Genomic DNA, 19,306 nt, shown 5'->3' with positions numbered 1-19,306 from the left:
AATAATCCAACAGGACATCTGGTCTCTCATAGATGTTTTTAATGAACCTGCTTTGCTTCTTCATGTGATTCTGGGAGCTTCAGTAATTTAAACTTGTTTTTTCTAAGAAATGAATGCCAGAGGGCAAAATGTCTTGAAATGAACAGTAGGATTAAAGTCTAACACTGTTCAAGTATCACATTTTGGTTTGGTGCATGATTGCTGTTAGGAAATTCAGCACATCTACAGTTAGAAGCATGAGAAAGCATTCAGTCACTCTGAACGGGGACTTTGTGCCTTTTGGCTTGTTTCAAACAGGATCTAACAATATGACTGGATAAAGGCATGGGAAGGAAGCAGTTGCTATCAAATAATGGCTGCTTCACTGTTATTTTGAGCAAATGAAGGCAGTGAGGAAAAACTCAGTATCTTTGATCAGTTTATAAACCACAAGTAGTAAGGTTACAGATCTTAAAGCATTAACCTGTGAGAGGTGCCCACCACTGTAAATGATATTCTCTTGATAATGGTACCCCGGAGGAAAGAGCATCCTGGTAATGACTTTGTCTTGCTGAATGTCTGTCCTGTGATCACTTAGTCTTTAAAAAAAATCATTTCACATCTCTAGATTGATAAAACTGGAAACAAATGTAAGTGAGTCTTGGTTTACTTGGGCAAACAATCTAATAATTATTGAACTTGTTTTGTATTTTAAGGGATAGACATAGAAGTGTGGAGAGCAGACTTATAAAAAACATAAATTCATGAGAGAATAAATGTTTATAAGCAGATGCTTTACTAGCAATTCCTTTTTGTCAAATGTAATCTAATTTAAACATAACAAGCCCTGTGTTTCTCAGTAGCAAACGAAAGCACGTGCATCGCTAGAGCTGGACACTGGGAAAAATTCTCTTTTCAAGTTAGTGAATTGACCTTCAAATGCCTCTTATCATTAAGGCTGAAACTTTGAACATACCACTGTGAACACCATGAGTGTTTCACTTACTTCTGTACTCATGAATATGAATAAGTAACAAAACTGACTTAAAACTTCATGCAGTGTTTGTTAGATAGGAACCAGATTGTGACATTGATATGCTGCTTTCTAATAAATAGTGAAGCTACACCTCTTTTCTGAGGACTGGCCAAAAGGTACAGATTAGGTGCTCCTAGTCTGGATTACACCACTCTGAGTCTTTACGATTTATGGTGGTGAAACATACCATAAAAAAATGCTGGAAAAATGGATGCAAATCACCTTTTTACAAGCTCAGATTCCTGTGTCCTGTAGTTACTGTATCCTGCAGGCATCCAAACAGGGCTGCAGTTGGATTCATCAACAGGTCATTGCAGCCAGAGCCAGGAATTAAACCCCATGGTCATGAGCTTCATAAATACTTACATTCCTCTTTGGTTTGCTCTTGGCAGCTTAAGTTTATGCTTTCCTCCACTAATAAAATTACTTCAACTTACAGTTGAAGTAGAACAAAGTGTTTTGAACTGAAAAGCATGGTCTCTGTAAACAACTGAACAATCCTTGTTTAATTTCATTACCCCTGATTTTGGAAAAAAGTTGAGACTGGCCTGTAAACAGCATTTAATCCAGGTTTACTAGTAACTATTCTGCTGTGCCAGTACATACATGACACTTTGCAGTTGCTATTTGTATTTCGATTAATGCAGAATATCTGTAAAGAAGAAGGTGTGACACAGGTTGAGGCTGGGTGTAGTTTGACACATTTCCTGTATATGGAGAATGGAAGACTCTTATCTGTACAAACTTGTATAAATCTGGAACTTGATTTAGTAAACTGATGTTTCCAGGGAGAAAAAGCATGTCTTTAAAGGTTAACCACTGGATGCATCTGGATGTTACTGGTGAGTTTGAGACATGAGACTACCTCAATTTAACAGAAATTATCCATCAGGTGGAAACAATATCCACTTGGCTCTCACAGGAGGTTATTTTGACAGGTCTTGTTCACGGTCATCTTGCCTTAAGCTATTGGCAAATTGTGTGTGGAAAAGCCTAAGTTTACTGGGTAGATAATTGTATATGGTTAGTTACTTGTGGAATGAGATCCCATCCCACAGTTGAGCCATGTAACAAAACTGATTTGTTGTTGAGGGTTTCATTTATTACTGCTGCCTTTCCTGAGTGCAAAGTCCATACACTTAAACTTCACTTGTCAGATCCCAGGACATTATTTTACAACTTCCACTGAGGTCTGAGTTTTTAAGATTATAATGATTTACGGAAATACCTGCTCAGTGCTCATTCAATTGAAACACAAATGTTTATTTCTTACCTATGCTTCTGTAAATCTTCAGCTCAGCCCTGTGTGTTGCACTTAAGTTAATCAGGCACAACAAGCTGAAGAAAGCCACAGCTGAGTCCCAGTTTGTGTTTTATGCGGTCTAAAGGACTTGGAAGGAATGTAAGTTGAATGCCATCTTACTGTACTTGAAGTCTTTGCTTGGCTGCCTGTAAAAATTTTAAGGGGAATCACATGTCAGAATTGCAATATAAATCCAAATAAACCTTAAAGTCAACATAAAGAAAATAAAAGTTGACATGAAGCAAAATTCATATCCCTCAAAAAGTAAGAAATACTGGATATTTGGATGAGAGTTTTGTTAGCAGTTCAGTGTCAAGGAATTCAGATACTACAGTTGCAACAGAAGACATCACTGGGTAAATTCTCTGTGTTTTGTTTATGTCTCAACATACCATGAAGTTACAGTACAAGAACTGAAATGCCTGGGAAATGTATTAAATAATCATGGTACGTGGGTATTAGTTCTCTTATCTGTGGGAGAAATTGATGTATTTTATACTGGCATGTGTGTGATCTTGCTTGCAGAAGCATTCCAATTTGAAAGGCTTGAGACTGTTGCCAAGAATTATTTGGATGCAGAAATCACATGCATGTTCTTTCTGTAGTGGTACCTCTTTAAGCATCACTGAAAGGCAGTAAACTTCCTTGTCCCTTCTTCCTTCTCCTCCTGCAAAGATTAAAATAACTGTGAAGATAATACAAGACTGTATGTGATCCAGTGGTCATAGCAGAATAGGCTGCATGAAGGTCATCTGGTTTCCAAAGCTGCTCCCCAGCTGTATTAGTTATTTGGTATAGAGTTTGTTTTAATGAAATCATTAGTTTGTCTCTGAAAAACGTAGCACATGGAGAACTGAAGGATTTAAGTGTAAGAGTAGAGTGAGTTAGTCTTCCTCTGTATGTATATATGGAAGCCATAAAAATGAAAGCTAGTCTTTGAGTGGAAGAGTTTCATAACAACAGCATTTAAATTTGAGACAGGTCATTGTGTGACCAAACAGATGCAGTCTGAGATTGAGGAAGATTTTAAAGAAACAACAAACAGAAAAGAGACCAAAACTTGCTTCAGGTAGTCAGCTAATGAACTGTAGAAACCTGGAAGAAATTCCTTTTTCAAATACAGTTTTGCCTCATTGACACTTGGTTTGAGATACCGTTTTGCTTTGAGGCATTTGGCACATACTTGATTATCACTGGTTTATTGTGGAATGGGAACTGCTATATACACTTTTATTAGACTGTCTTTTCTGCCATCAAGTTGCTTCCAAGTCTTGTAGTCAGCTGTAATTCTTAGAACTACAGCCATAGAAGAAAGTTATTCACCAACCAGAAGAGCTGCAGTTCTTAAGGCATTGCTCCATTCACTGGACTAAGCCAATTCAGTATATTGCTGCTTCTTCTCTGATTCCAGGAAAGCCAATATTTTCAGTGGACATTCACCCAGATGGGACCAAGTTTGCAACAGGAGGACAAGGTACGTCTGCATGCTGATAGAAGGCAGATTGGGATCTATAATCATAATCTTTTGCCTTCACAATGCTTTAATCAGTTTGTCCCTTTTAACAAAGCATCACATATCTCTAAGAAACAGATCATTATATAAGTCATTAAAATGTATCAAAATGTGCTGTTGTTACTGCAGAAGGCAGGGTTACATTTTCTGAGGAACATAGTTAAACATGGTTGAGAATAGTAGCTGCAGTAATTGACTTGTGGCCATACTGGCCAAATTTCTTTCTTATTTGCAGAGGAACTGAATGTGAAGTTGGGGTTTTTTTAATCTGCTAAACAGTAGAGCTATTTGGACAAAGAAAATCCAATTAAATAAATGGAACAGCTCAAGAAGTATATGAAAAATTGTTCTTTCGATCACATTTAGTGTAGCCAACAAAATCATTCACTATTGCAATTTAGGATTTGAATGTACCTTTTCTCTTTTAAAATACAATTTCCTTTTAAGTAGCTCATTCCTTTAGTTAGTATCAGTTATGTACAGTACGTATTTGGAACCAGGCTATGTAACTTTAACAGCTTAAATAAAAGTAGAACACTTCTGACTTGCTATAATTATGCCAGAGTGGCACCTATATTCGAAAGTTTCCAAAGTTCCCACTGCAGTAATGCATAAATCTTAGCATCTGTTCTGCATATGAGATTAATTTGAGAAGCTTTTTGCATGCATTTAAAAGGGCTTTTTGTTCTTTTACAGGTCAGGATTCTGGGAAAGTTGTGATCTGGAATATGGCTCCTGTCCTGAAGGAGGAAGATGAAAAGAATGAAAATATTCCCAAGATGCTTTGTCAGATGGACAATCACTTAGGTAACAAAGGGTTTTTTTAGAACTTTATTTTTAACTGTCTGTTAGTAATTTGCCAAAGCTTCATTATTACATTTTTGTAGTTACCAAAATCATGCCCTGTCTGGTGGTGAAGAATCAGTAAAACACAGTGGAAGGGTCTCATACTTTGGCTGTATACTTTTTTAGATACTCAGCAGAAAATGTTAAAATGTGGGAATATGTACAGATCAATACAGATACCTTTGGAAGTCTTCTCACTATGAACTTTTTCCGTCTGTACCCACAAAGAAACTGTTAATGCCTATTCTGAGAAATGTAGGGGCTCTGAAGGAAAGGACAAGAGAAGAAACAAGTATAAAGGAAACACCATATGAAGTATAGCGGTTATAGTTCTAAATTATTCTTGATTTATTACACATTATATTTGAAAGAAATATGACTACCTGAACAAGCTGTCCCTCCTTTTCTTCAGGATGCGTCTTCTTCAAGATATATCCTTCTATCTCTCTTAATCCCATCTCATTTACCACGAACATTTTCCTTCATTATATGAATGTTAATCTTTCTTCTCTTGAGCTACTTTGGTGAAGCTTTTTAAAATAAGTAATAGTTTTTTCTAAAGTAAGAAGTTCCTTAACTGCGGCTGAAAGATAAGTACCAATTCATTTATCTAAAGGAGACAGTATAACTGCTTTGAGTGGAAAAAGCACACTTAAATCCTAAGTGTCTCCTGTCAAGTTGTGCTTATTATAAACTGTCCCTACTCCAGAACCACTTAGTCTCGGTATTTCATCTTACAGACGTCATTTTATTTGTTTCAGCTTGTGTGAACTGTGTGCGATGGTCAAACAATGGAGTTTACTTGGCTTCAGGGGGAGATGACAAGTTGATTATGGTGTGGAAACGAGCTGCGTAAGCATGTTTCTTCCTTCTTGATTTTATATTTTATTTCAAATAGATTACTTTGTCACATCCCTCAGTATTTTTTCCCTGTGCTGGCCTTTCATAAGCTCACTGCTTCACCTGGTGTATAAGGATATATCACAGGTATCAGAGATTTGGTCTCTTATGTTTCTTGGGCTACAGTATGTGTCGTCAACTTGGGCAGTGTCTCTCCCCTCAAGGAGCTGAGGCATTTTCTTCAAGAAAGTCTGAAGAGATTTTAAGATCCTAAATGTTAGTTCTTTTTTTTGACTATTGTAGAAATTGTATACTTTATTGAAGCAATATTTTGAATAACTGGAATTACTTCCTCTTAAATACATTTTTTGCTTCAGTTTTGATTGCAGGAATAACTAACTATAAAATAGATGTGTATTGTGCAGCTGGTTTTCTTTAGAAAAAACATTTGAAGAACTTGAGGTGGTTCTCTTTGGTAACTGTTTCTATTTCAATTAGGTACATTGGACCTAGCACTGTGTTTGGTTCTAGTAGCAAGCTTACTAATGTTGAGCAGTGGAGATGTGTATCAATTCTCAGAAGCCATTCAGGGGGTAAGTTAAAAGGTGTCAAATGAACATAGTTTGCTTATATTTGGAGAAAAAAAAATTGCTTATATTTGGAGAAAAAAAAAGTTTTCAGTGCCACATTTTCTTGCTCAAAAAGCATACATTTGATGGGAAGTCAGTAATTTTAAGAGCAACAATGAAATCTAAAAAAAAATGTAATTTTTAATCAGATGACTTCACACAAGTAATTCTCATCAGCTCTGTGGCAGAAAAGTCAGCAGCTAAGAAACTTAAATTTTGCTATTTGCTATCTTAAAAGTGAATCTGAGTAAAGGAAGCTAAATTGTATTTAAATAAACATTCACACTTCCAGTGAATAATCTTCTAGTTGGCAAAAGAGAAAGTTTCTGCAAACCAAAGAGTATTACTGTTTATTTAGAATAACTGAAGAGCAAGACAAAAGATGAATAAACCAGATAATAAACCAGAAAATTTAAAATGCATTTTGCACCTCCTTATGTGAGCTTTGATTAAAATCAAGATTTAAATCACTTCGATTACTCCACATGTTTTGGAATAAAGTGAGTTCATTGCAATAGCTGCTGTTGCTTTTTCATTCAAAACAAGATGAAGTACTTTATGCAGGCATTAGTACTTCATATAATCACTAAATGTCACATTCTCTGCCTTGGATTTTTGGTGGTTTCGATTCCCACTGAACTCTGGAAGTTGGAGAGCCTCACTCCCAATGAGTGTTGCTGTATTCTTTCTTATCTTCCACTCTAGTGAGATGATAATTCTTTCTCAATGTTAAAAACAAATGTTGCCAAACGTGTTGTTTATAAAAGATTTTTGTTTTTTCTCATTACTATTAACTTCTTAAATGGAAACTTTCTTTAAACAGATGTCATGGATGTAGCATGGTCCCCTCATGATGCTTGGCTGGCATCTTGTAGTGTGGATAACACTGTTGTCATCTGGAATGCTGTCAAATTTCCAGGTGAGGATTCTTATGTTTCAATTGTGCAAGTATATAAGGCTTTGTGACAGACTTTCCTTCTATGAGTGTATTTCACCATCTGAAAGTCTCTATGTGGGAGTGGGTCTTTTTAGATGACATGCTTGCAATCTGGTGAGTCAGTCCTCCTTCCAGGTTTGGATGGTAATGAGCAGTGGATTTCACTCTGCTGGAGACAGCAGCTACATTCATGTTGTGCTGGTGATTTTACATTGTTTGGGTTTTTTTCACCTTCTCCATGAAATCTCAAATAGTTAGAAGTTGAACTTGATATTACATCTATATATGCACATATTTTTTTCCTAGTTGCCTTTGTACCTTGCCTTCAGAAGGGCATTATCTTAGTTACCCCATTTTAAATGCTGCTGCTTAATCAGCAGTGTGACTTTACATGATGAAGGGGAGGAAGGAAGGACAAGGAGAGCCTTATAGTAACTGAAGCTTTCAAGTCTTACATTTGGTGTCCATTTTCCTTCTTCCTTTGCTGCAGTGCTGGCAATTCACACAGTCCCAGGGCCTTGCTTCTCACGGACTGTGCTGCCAGGCACAGATGGTGCAATGGACAGCTTTAGCTGACCTGAGAGTCTGTGGCAGTTAGGAACTATGTGCCTTTATTTGGCTGCTTCTCACCACATTACTTGATGCAGGCTAAAATTCCCATTGTGTGGTGCCTAAGTCACTGCGATTTATTTTAGGGTTGCTTTCAATCCTAATATCAGTTTTTAGACTTTCAAGCTAACTATGGAGCCTGTACAATGTTCTCAGCCTCTTCTCTCACAATCTGATAAGCAGGAGGTTGTCCAAAAGCAGGTTACCAAGTGTGCCAGGATTGTGACTGTTCAGTCACAAATTTGACTTAGTTCAGATTTGGTGCACAAAGTTGAATTTGTTCTACTAGTCTTTGGATGCAGAACAAAGGCTGAATGTTTAGCTGAGATTCCAGGTAAACTGCTGCTTTCCATGTCTTGAAAGTGCTGTTCTGAACTGCCTGGGCTCTGATGGTCTTCCTGCTCTGATCTATTTCTTATAAAGTGTTTTACATCCCTTATTTCAGCCAGAGTTCATTACCATTTATTTAATATCATTCTTAGCTTAGGTACAGAATACAGTTTGGTTGATATGTTGTTTGTAAGACAAAGAAAGTTATATTTAATATACTCTTTCAAAAGCATCTTCTAACTCCTCAACAGTCTGTTCTAAAGGAGATGTCAGTAACTAGTCTTTATTCTCAATTTTTGCATGCACAGAAATTCTTGCAACTTTGAAGGGGCATTCTGGCTTGGTGAAAGGGCTGACCTGGGATCCTGTTGGAAAATATATTGCCTCTCAGGCTGATGATCGAAGTTTGAAGGTGTGGCGGACCATGGACTGGCAGCTGGAAACTAGCATCACCAAACCCTTTGATGAGGTACATCAGAATGTGTGACTATTCAAAGTGAATTGCTACAGAAAGAACAAAAATGATAAGAATAACTCTGATTCTGTACAAACAGTAGTTAATTTAACAGTTAAATGAAACTATTAGATGGCAGGTTCAAAGAGGGGGAAAAACTACTTTCTCACACAACATATGATTAAACTGAGACACTCGTTGCCACTGTGTCAAAGATTTATGTGGGTTATGTAAACAATTAAGTAAATTCCTGGAAATGGGGAAGTTATTCCAAGGAAGTACTGGCACACTAATCACGTTATTTTTACATTCTTCCCCATGCATCGTCTATTGTCCATGAGCAGAAATGAGAGAAATACTTAGGGGGGATCTTTGGTCTGGCATCATAGGACTGTTATGTGATGACTTCAATCAAGAGATCGAATTTCTGGGGACAGAAGCTGGTGTTTAGTGAGTGGAGTGTTTTGCAGTGATCTTACAGTATTGTGATCAGTGCAATCACTCTTCGTAATAGACTGTATGATGCCTCAATTCATGTGTGAGCTGGTGTGGCAAGTTGAAGTCTCATTAGTACCGGTTCATTTGCTGCAGCCCTGTCACTAACTAGGGCTGTGGTGAATTCTGAATGTTCAATACCAAAAAGACTTACTTTTTCTTTCCTTTAAAATGTTCTCTGTTCCTTTTTTCCCCCCTTTTGGTAGGGCTTCATAAGTTACACAAAATCACCTGTGTAAATATGGCTGAAATGCTCAGAATTTTGTGTCACTTTCTTTGTATTCACCAAAAAACTTACTTAGTCATCATATTCCTTATTTATATAGTTTGTATTAGAAATCTTCTGTTTGTCAAACACTTTTAAACTCTAGTGTGTGGGTTTTTTTGTCAGTGTGGAGGGACAACTCACGTGTTGCGTCTTAGCTGGTCACCTGATGGTCACTACCTTGTTTCTGCTCATGCCATGAATAATTCTGGACCTACTGCTCAGATCATTGAGAGAGATGGATGGAAAACCAACATGGATTTCGTAGGGCATCGGAAGGCAGTTACAGTAGTGGTGAGTGAGTGGTGGCAATTTATCCCCAAAGTTAAACCTTTGATATGTGTTTTTTTTTTAAAATTAAGCAAATGCATGACAGTGATTAAAAGAAGTCAACTTTAAATGTTGGAAGCAATTAACTTGCTCTTACGATAAGAGAACTAGACATAGATGAACAAGATGGGGAGGTGGGTACAGCAGCACGTTAGGAATGCCAAACACTAGCTTTAGTAGCTGTTCAGTGCCTTGATTAAAGTGACTTAGGTTTCTGGTGGCTTCCTGATCACTAGTAAAATTAATATTATTCAGAAAACCCCTTACAGAAGTGTATGTGACTTTTGCTAGTGCTCTTACAGAGCCTGTTTAGGGACCTTTCTCTGTGAAATGTTTCTTTTTCACTCTTAAACTTGCTTTTAAAGCAGATCTACTGTAAGTAAAGTACTGTAAGTAAAATTGGGGATATCTCATTTGTTCAGAAATTCAATCCAAAAATCTTCAAGAAGAAACAAAAGAATGGAAGCTCAACCAAGTCAAGTTGTCCCTACTGCTGTTGTGCTGTTGGTAGTAAGGATCGGTCTCTTTCTGTCTGGGTAAGTGGCTTTTTTTGATACCTTTGGACTAATGTGGACATTTGGATAACTTCAGGGTTTAGCACAAAGGTCATGTGTACAGTATTAGGTCTTAGATTTAGATTCATGTTAAGGAGGGTTTTCTCTCTTACAGGTTTAGCTGGGAGGAAAGAAGTGGGTTTGTATTAGTTCATTTCTTTAAAGCCAAGAGCAGCGAGACTCCGGTGGCAAAGTATGCTGCCCTGATAAAAGGGGGAACTGCTAGGGGAAATAATATTGCCACAGTTAATAAACATAATTTGGCCCTATTTTATTCCAATGAGTTTTTTTTACTTGTTCTCCATGCGAGTCTCTTAAGAAAAAAGATTTTAATGTTTCTCTGTGTTTAGCCCATGTGTCCATCTAGAGTCCAACTTTGTGAGTCTTGCTTTTATGGCTACAAGGAGAATATAATGGGCATGGGATAACTGTTTCTGAGCAAATATACACCTCTTTAATTCCTGGCTTCTGTCTTTGCTATGGAAAGGAACGTGAAAGTGAATGAGATTAAGTACACTTTTGAGTTTTCAGTATTTACTTTGGTAGATTAAAATTTTTATTCTAGCTAAAGGAAGAGTAGCTGTCCTCACATTTATAAATGCAAGATGGATTGTTTGGCAACTGCAAAGGACAGGGAATAAATTTAACTGATTTGTAAAGCTTTGTGGTGAGAACATGTGCCAGAACACACCAATTGCTAGCTGCAGTCTACTATTTATAGATTCCTGGATGATATTTATCCATCAATCACTAAATGCATAATACTAAATCTGTTTCTGGCAGTGCTACTGGTGCATACCCGTATCAAAGTATCACTCTCAGTATATTTTACTTTCTATTTATACTGTGATTTCATTTATGGTGCCTGTTGAGGTTATGCTAGGTATTATAGAGGTGCTAAGTTATAGGCAGTCTTTGCCCTGAAGAGCTTAATAGATATATATACAGACCTACAGAAATGTAAATACTACTATAGTAATGTGGAACATCCTAGACCACATGGACTACTTCTGCTTCATTTCAGTTGTTCTATATACTGGACATAGGAAGTCCATTGGTTTAACACTGAAGAGCTTAGAATGGCTGATTTAGAACAGGTTACTGGAAATTTTTTTATTCAATTTTGTATTACTAAACTTATTTCTTAAGTGTAGAGGAATCCTCTTTAAGAATAATTGTGAGTCAAATTCCTTTTGCTCTTGATAGACTTCACTTAGACAAGCAGTCTGAGTGAGGACATGGAAATCTAATCTGTCTTCTGTCATCTTGTGCTGGCAGTATGTGACATCCTTATCTCAGTAAAGCTTAGAATAGAAGCTGCCTTTAGCATCAGTGGAATTACTTTTTAGTGATAGAGAGCATTCTGTGACTGCAATGTAAAGGCAAAGTTGGTTAAGAAATTTGGTCTTAAGAAAGGAGGGGAGGACTGAATGTCAGCTGTTCTTCTCCAGAGCTTTCCTGTGGCAATAGTGGAATGAGTAACTAGGTGCTTCAGAAACACCATCAGGCATACAGCTGTCTCATGGCCAGGTCTTTTTTGGTGAATATTGTTAAGACTCTGGGAGAGTGTTGATGTGGTAATATCTGTGGGAGTGCAGAACTTATGAGTGTTGTTTCCTCTCTTTTAAGCTCACGTGTCTGAAGCGACCTTTAGTTGTCATACATGAGCTGTTCGACAAATCTATCATGGATATCTCCTGGTAAGTTCATGTATGCTGTTTGTTACAAAAGCCAAAGTATTGCTATCAATTTTATGTGTAGACGTTAACTGGAAAGTATTTAAAACAGCATAGATTGTAGCTGTTGGAACACAAGTAGTTGGTCCCTGAAAGTTTTGGTTCTGCTGCAATGTCTTTGGTGGTAACATTAGCAACTAGTATGTGGTCATTTGATTATGTAATATGAAAACTGAATAAAAACTGATATATTTAGACTATGATGCAGTAAAATACCTGTGGAGTGAGTTCCTACTTGTTTTCCTCATTCTGAAGTTAGTATTACTCTCCCCAGTCCTGCTTTCTTCCTAAGGCCTGATCATAACGTGTAGAAGTTAATAGCTCTTTATTCACTGCAAGACTTGAATAATGAGAGACAAGTAAGTATGAGACCACTCAGTAAACATATTAAAGAAAACTCCCTCTCTGCACCCATGCATCAGGTGATTTAGAGATTTAAGTGTTCAGTACCAGAAAAGACTGATATATTTTTCATGGTAGGCACACAACTGGTTACACAGGTTGTCTTAATTCTAGCACTTCCTAACTTTTGAAATTCTGCCTTAATAGCTATAATAATTTTAGTGGATTTATCTGTTAAACTTTAAATCTTACAATTGTATTACTTCCTGTTTTCTGTGTGCCACGTGGTTTTTGCCATGAAGCTCAGTGAAGCATGATAAAAAGTTTTCAAAACCAAAACATTTTTCTTTCATGAATAAGTTAAGGCTAGAAAGCCAGTAATTGAAATATTTCATAAGAAATGATGCTATTGTTGTAGCACAATAGCTTTGAATAGTTTTGTTTTGCTGTAGTGTTTTTTATTTCTCCATCTGCAATTTGCACATTTTCGTGGCATAAAGTCATTGGGAGTAATAGCTGGTTAACATTTAGCAGTTTCTGCATAAATGGTTTTGTGGGATATTTGAGAGACAAAGGATCATCAGGAAGCTTGTTGTTTTATATCCTCTTTGCAAATTGAAATGTATGGCTAAAATGTCAATAATACACAATGTTCCCAGGAATATGCTCCATTCTGAAAACAGTAAATTCAGAGAAATCTGATACTATTACACTGTTATAGCTGTCTTCTATTAGATTTGAATCTCTCACCATAATATCTGAACATGATTATGTTTCCATGGAAAAATTGCTTGGATCCAGAGGTCAACAGGAGCTCAGCAGTTTTGTCTGCTAAGCAAGCAGAAAACTCTTTAACAAGATTTTAACATTTTCTAACTTGGAGTAGCGTTTGTTAACCTAGTTACATGGTGCTGAGGCTGACTTCTCTGGCTGTGATGCTATCAGGGCAACAGCCACCACAGAAAGAAAGACCTTTTAAACACTTCTAGCCATGCTATATGTAATATTTTTAAGCCTTAGTGGGCCAGTTTGGATGGGACTTCAGAGTTCTTCCTGTTTCCCTCTCCTCTTGTGTTCTCTGTAACAGTCATCAGTAGACCACTGTCACTGTGAGCTCTGTAACTGGAAGTTATTGGGTTAGCAGTTAGAAATCAAATATTTTTTTTCCCCAAATGTACTCAATTTTTTAAAAATGTGCACTAATAGGTTATATATTGAAGATTATTGTTCCATTAAGACTAAGATATGTAGTTTCTCCTCTCTCTCCTCTACCAAGAAAACCTTTTGAGACTTCCCAAAGAGAGTTACAATATATCTCCACATACAACACCATGTGCAGTTTGCTTAAAAACCCAAATAATGAACAATAAGCCACTCAAACATACATTCTTGTCTAGTACAGAGATTTTTGGATTGCTCAGATACACAGCTTGATTCAGTTGCTTCAGATGAAGTTAGAGAAGAGACATTTACCCAACATGGAGAGCTACTTTCTTAAGAGTCTCATCCCTTCTCTTTCTTATTTTATTTGGACTGTAAGCTCTGAGTAGGAATGGACTTGTTTCCAATGGCATGGTGAAGCTTCATCTTTCATGAGCTCCAAGCAGCAGTTTATAGGGCCTTAAAAGAAAGGCCCTATAATTGCATATCTACTGAATTGCATATCTACTGAAGGCCCTTTTCCTTGTCCAGTTCCATTAGCACACAGTTTCTACATCTTTTGAAGCAAATACATATATCATTTTCTCTCGTTTATTTGGAACACTGTTCTGTTTCACCCCCAGAGAAAGATTTTCATGGTGCAGATCATGTTGTAGGTAGATGTATTGTTGTAATGCCACCTTCCTGTGTGCAGTCTCCAAAGGAATATCAGCACACAGACTCCTGCTGTCCTTCACCCCGTCTCCTTCCTGTCCTACTTCTTTCATTCCATCAGCAGTTGCGTGATAATTAATCTTATGCTAAGATTTTTACACAATTTATTGTATTGCTTCTTTTGCATCAATTAAAGAGATTGAAAACGAAGATGGACCTTTATCTCTTTCAGGACTCTTAATGGACTTGGTATTCTGGTGTGTTCCATGGATGGGTCAGTGGCATTTTTGGACTTTTCCCAGGATGAACTTGGAGACCCACTCAGCGAGGAAGAAAAGGTACAGTAAGCACTCAGAATCTGTGATCACACTTAAGGGATATATTGATTGAATTCATGTATTGGACTATTTATAGAAGTATGTAGTGACTGATCTCCATATTGCAGAAAAATGTGTTCTTGTCTACAAATCATTTAAATTAATTTGTGATATTGCTTTCTGTTCTGGAAAGAAAATCTATTTGGAAAACATCCACTTGCTTGCACATCATTATACTTTTGAAATAATTATTTGGCGAAGGAAACAAGGAGCGAGTGCTTCAAAACACTTCAGAATTACTCTTTGACTTGCATATATTTAAGTTGAATGCTGTTGACTCTTTTCTTTTCTCATTGCTATTAGCAACTAAAGCTTTGAATTCCAATTATTTTATGTATTGATTTAGTGTTAGCTGAAAACATAAAGAAAGAAAAAAATCTGTAGTGTATAAAGGATTCAGAGGGCATTTGCATTTTATGGGTTCCATTAGATTTGTGTGAGTCCGTTACATTATAATTAGTGATGTCATGCTGGCAATTGTTGTCACTCTTTTTGTGTGACACATTTTTAACACCCACAGAGCAACATTCATCAGTCCACCTATGGTAAAAGCCTAGCTATAATGACTGAAGCTCAGTTGTCTACCACCATTATTGAGAATCCAGAGATGCTCAAATATCAACAGCGACAGCAACAGCAGCAGGTGGAGCAGAAGAATGCATCGATTAGGGAAGCATCTGGGACTGCAACAGCAACTCCCAAAGTGGCAAGCATGGTTAATGGGGAGAGTTTGGAGGACATCAGAAAGGTAGGTGTTCTTGGGTAGTCACTTTACAGTGTCAAATATTAAGCTGAAGAAGTATCAAACCGCTTTGAAACCAATTTCTGCTTCCTTGTTTGTGTTGAATGGTACCTTTCGGCCCACGAATGGTCCAGTTGACATTACTAGGATTTATTGGGGAAAAAAACCAAACCAGCTTTTAAGCAAAATTAAGACTGTGGAAAAAGGCTTGTGGATGTTTCTATGGTGGGTGCCATATTTTCAGTGTGCAGAAGGGAAACCAAAGGTGGCTAATAACAGTCAAACAGTAGAACTTTGCTACCGTTTCTCAATGAAGGAGGTTGAAAGCATCGTTTAATTCTCTCCTGAACACAGAAGATGACTTTTAATGAGTTCAGTGTGTCCAAATGAGACTGTAAACCAATCTCTCCAATAGAAAAGCAAGTCTGAACCAATTTCTACAAATGCTTTTTCTACAGATGAACAGATACAGAATTGGAAATGTGTGTGTTTAAATTAAAAGTAATTTATATTATGGTCCAGCTTCAGAGCAATAACCAGATTCAGAATTCAGTTGTACTGTGTACTATATAAACTTGTACTTAAAAAAACCCACTTACTATTGGTCAAAAAAAAGTTGTGGTGCTAAAATACACTTGTATTTAAAAAAAAAAAGTAGATTATGCTATTATTGCATAAAAAGAATTCAAAGATTATATGGAAGAAAATATCTTTGTTAACAGACTTTTAACTGAGGAACATCTTTCATCTAATACACCTGTTCTTGTCAGTTGGGGAAGAAAAAGGCATTTCCTTTTTATCAGAAATGACAATGAAATATATTTCCCAACAGAATCTCTTAAAAAAACAAGTTGAAACACGAACAGCAGATGGTCGGAGAAGGATCACGCCTCTCTGCATAGCTCAGCTGGACACTGGGTAGGTTTGCAAGTCACCTTTAAAATCCTTCCTTACCTTTTTAGCTTTTTTCTCTTTTTTTCCCTGATGCAAACCCAGACTTCTGACCTTTTTTAATCTTAAGGTACCTTAAAGCATTTGCTGGAAATGTCTTATGTATGCTTACAGAGTATAGATTCTACCTATGTTTTTAGCTGTAAGATCTCTCTTACAATTCTCATTGCCTACTGTTATAGATCAGTGATGAACAATACTCCAATGTACAATCTAACAGATTCATGTCTACATAAATACTGGCTTTAGGGTCCTTTTTCCATAAGAAATGACCCTGGAAAGTTAGGTATTGGTAGTTTATTTGGATTGTATATGAGTATTCCCATGTGGAAAAGGGAAGAATAGAATAAATACTTTAGTTAAAATTATTCTTTCTCAATTGTTTTTGAAGTGGTTTTGAGAAACATGTTTGTTGTTTGTCTTTTTGCTTAGGGATTTTTCTACAGCATTTTTCAATAGCATCCCAATATCTGGATCTCTGACTGGCTCAATGATGTCTTCTCAAAGTAACCAGCAGCTCATGTCACTAGATTCTAATGCAGCAAATTCCCTCAATACTTCAAAGCCTTCTGCAGAGCCAACAGCAGCCAGTATAAAACCGACAGATGATGCAGCCAATAAAGATAGGTCAGTATTTGCAGTTTTGTTTGTCACTTGTATGACTGTTTAGTTTTTAATTCTTGTTTACAGTTCTGTAAACAAACAATTATTAAAGTGATTTCCTTATCTCAAAAATTTAAGAACCTAACATTCCTGAAAACATATTTTATTAATATTTACTTACTTTAAGTATTGATAAACCAGTAATGAATAATCCATATACATAGTTCTGAAAATGAACTTCAATGCATTGAGGTATGCAGTTGATGGCTTAATGCTCTGACAAATTGACTTGCTTCTAGATTACTGGATTGCTATTAATAAATAACAGAAGGTTTTTCAGCAGTGGAAGTAATGAAGCCTATCTTCTGTCAAATTCTATCCTATGTCCTATAGATTTCTCTTCAAACATGGTGATACTTCTCCCTTGTATAAAAATTCCATCAGAGGACAGTGCACATATGCTGATTGGTTATTGTGTCTTTAAAATTAGTTATAGAACAACTACATTATATTGATTTTTCCCTCAGTGGAAAAATGTCAGTGTGTTTTTATAGCATTTGTAAGAGCACAATGTCATTGGAACCTTTATCACCCCATCAGATTTGGTTGGAATTGGCTGCAGATTAAAAAATGAGAGAAATAATTGACAGATGAAACTAAGTCTCCATTTCTTTGGAAATTGGACTTCTAACAGCTTTTTTAGTTCAAACATCAGTTACCTTAGAGTGATTCTTTCTTTCAATTAATTCTCTGAATGAATGGAGAAATCTCTTAAGTAAACAGCTGTTCAAATAACAGATCCCTGGAATGCTGTACTGTGGGGAAAACGCGTTCCTTTTCTTTAGACTTATGCTTGGAAGGCCTGGTAATTAGTTGGGTTCTTCAATAACAAAATCCAAACCTGCCATAGGTTGTTTCAGTCCAACTTGTTTGATTTGATCAACATTGGATTATCTTGTAATGGAAAGTATTTGGTAGCATGAAGAAAGGATAAAAACAAGGAGAAACATATTTAAAACGGTGATCCTTTCCCTGTGGGTACCAGCTGAAAATATCATTTCATTCCTGAACTAAAAATACATGATGGATGAATTGAGTTCTTTTAATCTAGTTATATCTATGTGGCCATATGAAGCTCTTAGGTCTGAGATGTATCATGAACAGCTTTTGAGAGTGGGCAAAATTTGCAAGATGCTGATGCTTGAAAGGGGGGAAAAAGCATGTAATAATTCATGTATATACTTGAGTGAAGGGTTTTCAATATGATTTCTAGCCAATATAACAAGGTAGCTCGTTTTTCTGAGCAATGCAGGTTACGAATACTATGTTTCTTTCAATCTTTTTTTCCCTGTCTCTCTTATTGACAGTGTAAATGCTACCTCTGCCTCAACTGCTCCTCCTGCATCATCTTCCTCTGTGTTGACAACTCCATCCAAGATTGAACCTATGAAAGCATTTGATTCTAGATTTACAGAACGATCCAAAGCCACCTCAGGGACTGCTGTTGTAACAAACACAAATCAGACTGTTGTGGACAGGTGAGGCACAGCCACAAGGTGGGATAGTAACTCAGAGAGTTCAAACATTGATTATCTGTGGTGTGGATGTCGTGGTGCTGGCACTCTTGAAATTGTCTTGGATCTCTTCCACAATTAGAAGGAAAGGGATAGCTGCAAATAAGGACATTCTTTGCTAGCATTAGCCCTTTGGACATTTGTTTTTCACATTTCGGATCAAGCAGACTCTTCAAAATATTCTGAGTGAGAACTATTGTTACTGGAACCTCTGTGTGTGCATGCCTTCATGTGTGGCTGCATACATCTGCTCCTGAGAGGACAACCTGCCTCTCTGTACAAAAAAGGAGATTTACTTCAAGATAAATTACTGTACATATCTGCAGACGGCATTGTAATAGCTGTCGTTGTATTTCAGTTTCATGCCTTGATGGCAGGCAGAGAAGGTGCTTGATTTTAAAGGGTTTTGGATGTGAATCCACATGATTCAAAAAAAAGCAAGCCTTTGGTTTTGTGATGTAGTGTGCTATAATAAAAGTATTCCTGCTTCACCAAAACAAACAACAAAACCAGCCTTGAGAAAGAAGTATGTAGTTCACCTTGGGATTAGGTAAAATATTTCTAGAAAGCTGAGTGGTTATGGAATAAGCAGCAAAACATTGGTTTGAGTTTATAATCAGCTATTGGAGGGAATGGAAAGAGTATGATTAAATGACCTATTTTACGGTATAATGGTTAAGAAAAGAGTTCACTGGGCTTTGTACTTTGTGTCCTGTAGTTATGTCATAGTCCTGAAATGGAAAATGGAGCAGTGAGGTTGTTTTGTATGGTTTGCAGATACCGTCTTTCTTACAGAAGTCAGAACTGAGTAGGAGAACTTTCCGGAATAGACAACAGACAAGTGAAGTTCTCCATGAGTAACAAGAAAGTGTAATGTCCATTGGAGGGAGAAAGATTAATTACTCTTGCATCTTACATAGTGCTGAATTATTTGTATCAATGCAGGGAAAGAGATCTGATTGTAATTGGAACTGAATGCTAAAAGACCCAGTTGCTAACTAGTTTGTTTAATTTCTTTAAAGAGAGTATGTCTGATCAGCTGACAT

General features: G+C 36.8%; 1 protein-coding gene across 2 annotated transcripts in view; it reads left to right on the top strand.

The window, feature by feature from the left end:
* LOC104563855 (protein HIRA) overlaps positions 1-19,306 on the top strand; it is a 33,548-nt gene that overhangs the window by 3,739 nt on the left and 10,503 nt on the right. For both annotated transcript variants that reach the window (XM_062010241.1, XM_062010242.1), the window contains exons 2-15: positions 3,730-3,792; positions 4,528-4,638; positions 5,439-5,529; positions 6,016-6,110; positions 6,970-7,065; positions 8,331-8,491; positions 9,363-9,530; positions 9,989-10,102; positions 11,750-11,820; positions 14,246-14,351; positions 14,911-15,138; positions 15,965-16,050; positions 16,516-16,710; positions 18,054-18,224. In XM_062010241.1, coding sequence (XP_061866225.1) covers positions 3,730-3,792; positions 4,528-4,638; positions 5,439-5,529; positions 6,016-6,110; positions 6,970-7,065; positions 8,331-8,491; positions 9,363-9,530; positions 9,989-10,102; positions 11,750-11,820; positions 14,246-14,351; positions 14,911-15,138; positions 15,965-16,050; positions 16,516-16,710; positions 18,054-18,224 — 1,756 coding nt within the window. The remainder of the gene's footprint in view (positions 1-3,729; positions 3,793-4,527; positions 4,639-5,438; positions 5,530-6,015; positions 6,111-6,969; positions 7,066-8,330; positions 8,492-9,362; positions 9,531-9,988; positions 10,103-11,749; positions 11,821-14,245; positions 14,352-14,910; positions 15,139-15,964; positions 16,051-16,515; positions 16,711-18,053; positions 18,225-19,306) is intronic.

Source organism: Colius striatus, chromosome 17 (genome assembly GCF_028858725.1).
Source record: "Colius striatus isolate bColStr4 chromosome 17, bColStr4.1.hap1, whole genome shotgun sequence".
Classification (NCBI taxonomy): Eukaryota; Metazoa; Chordata; class Aves; order Coliiformes; family Coliidae; genus Colius; species Colius striatus.
This window is presented reverse-complemented; position numbering and strand designations above follow the sequence as displayed.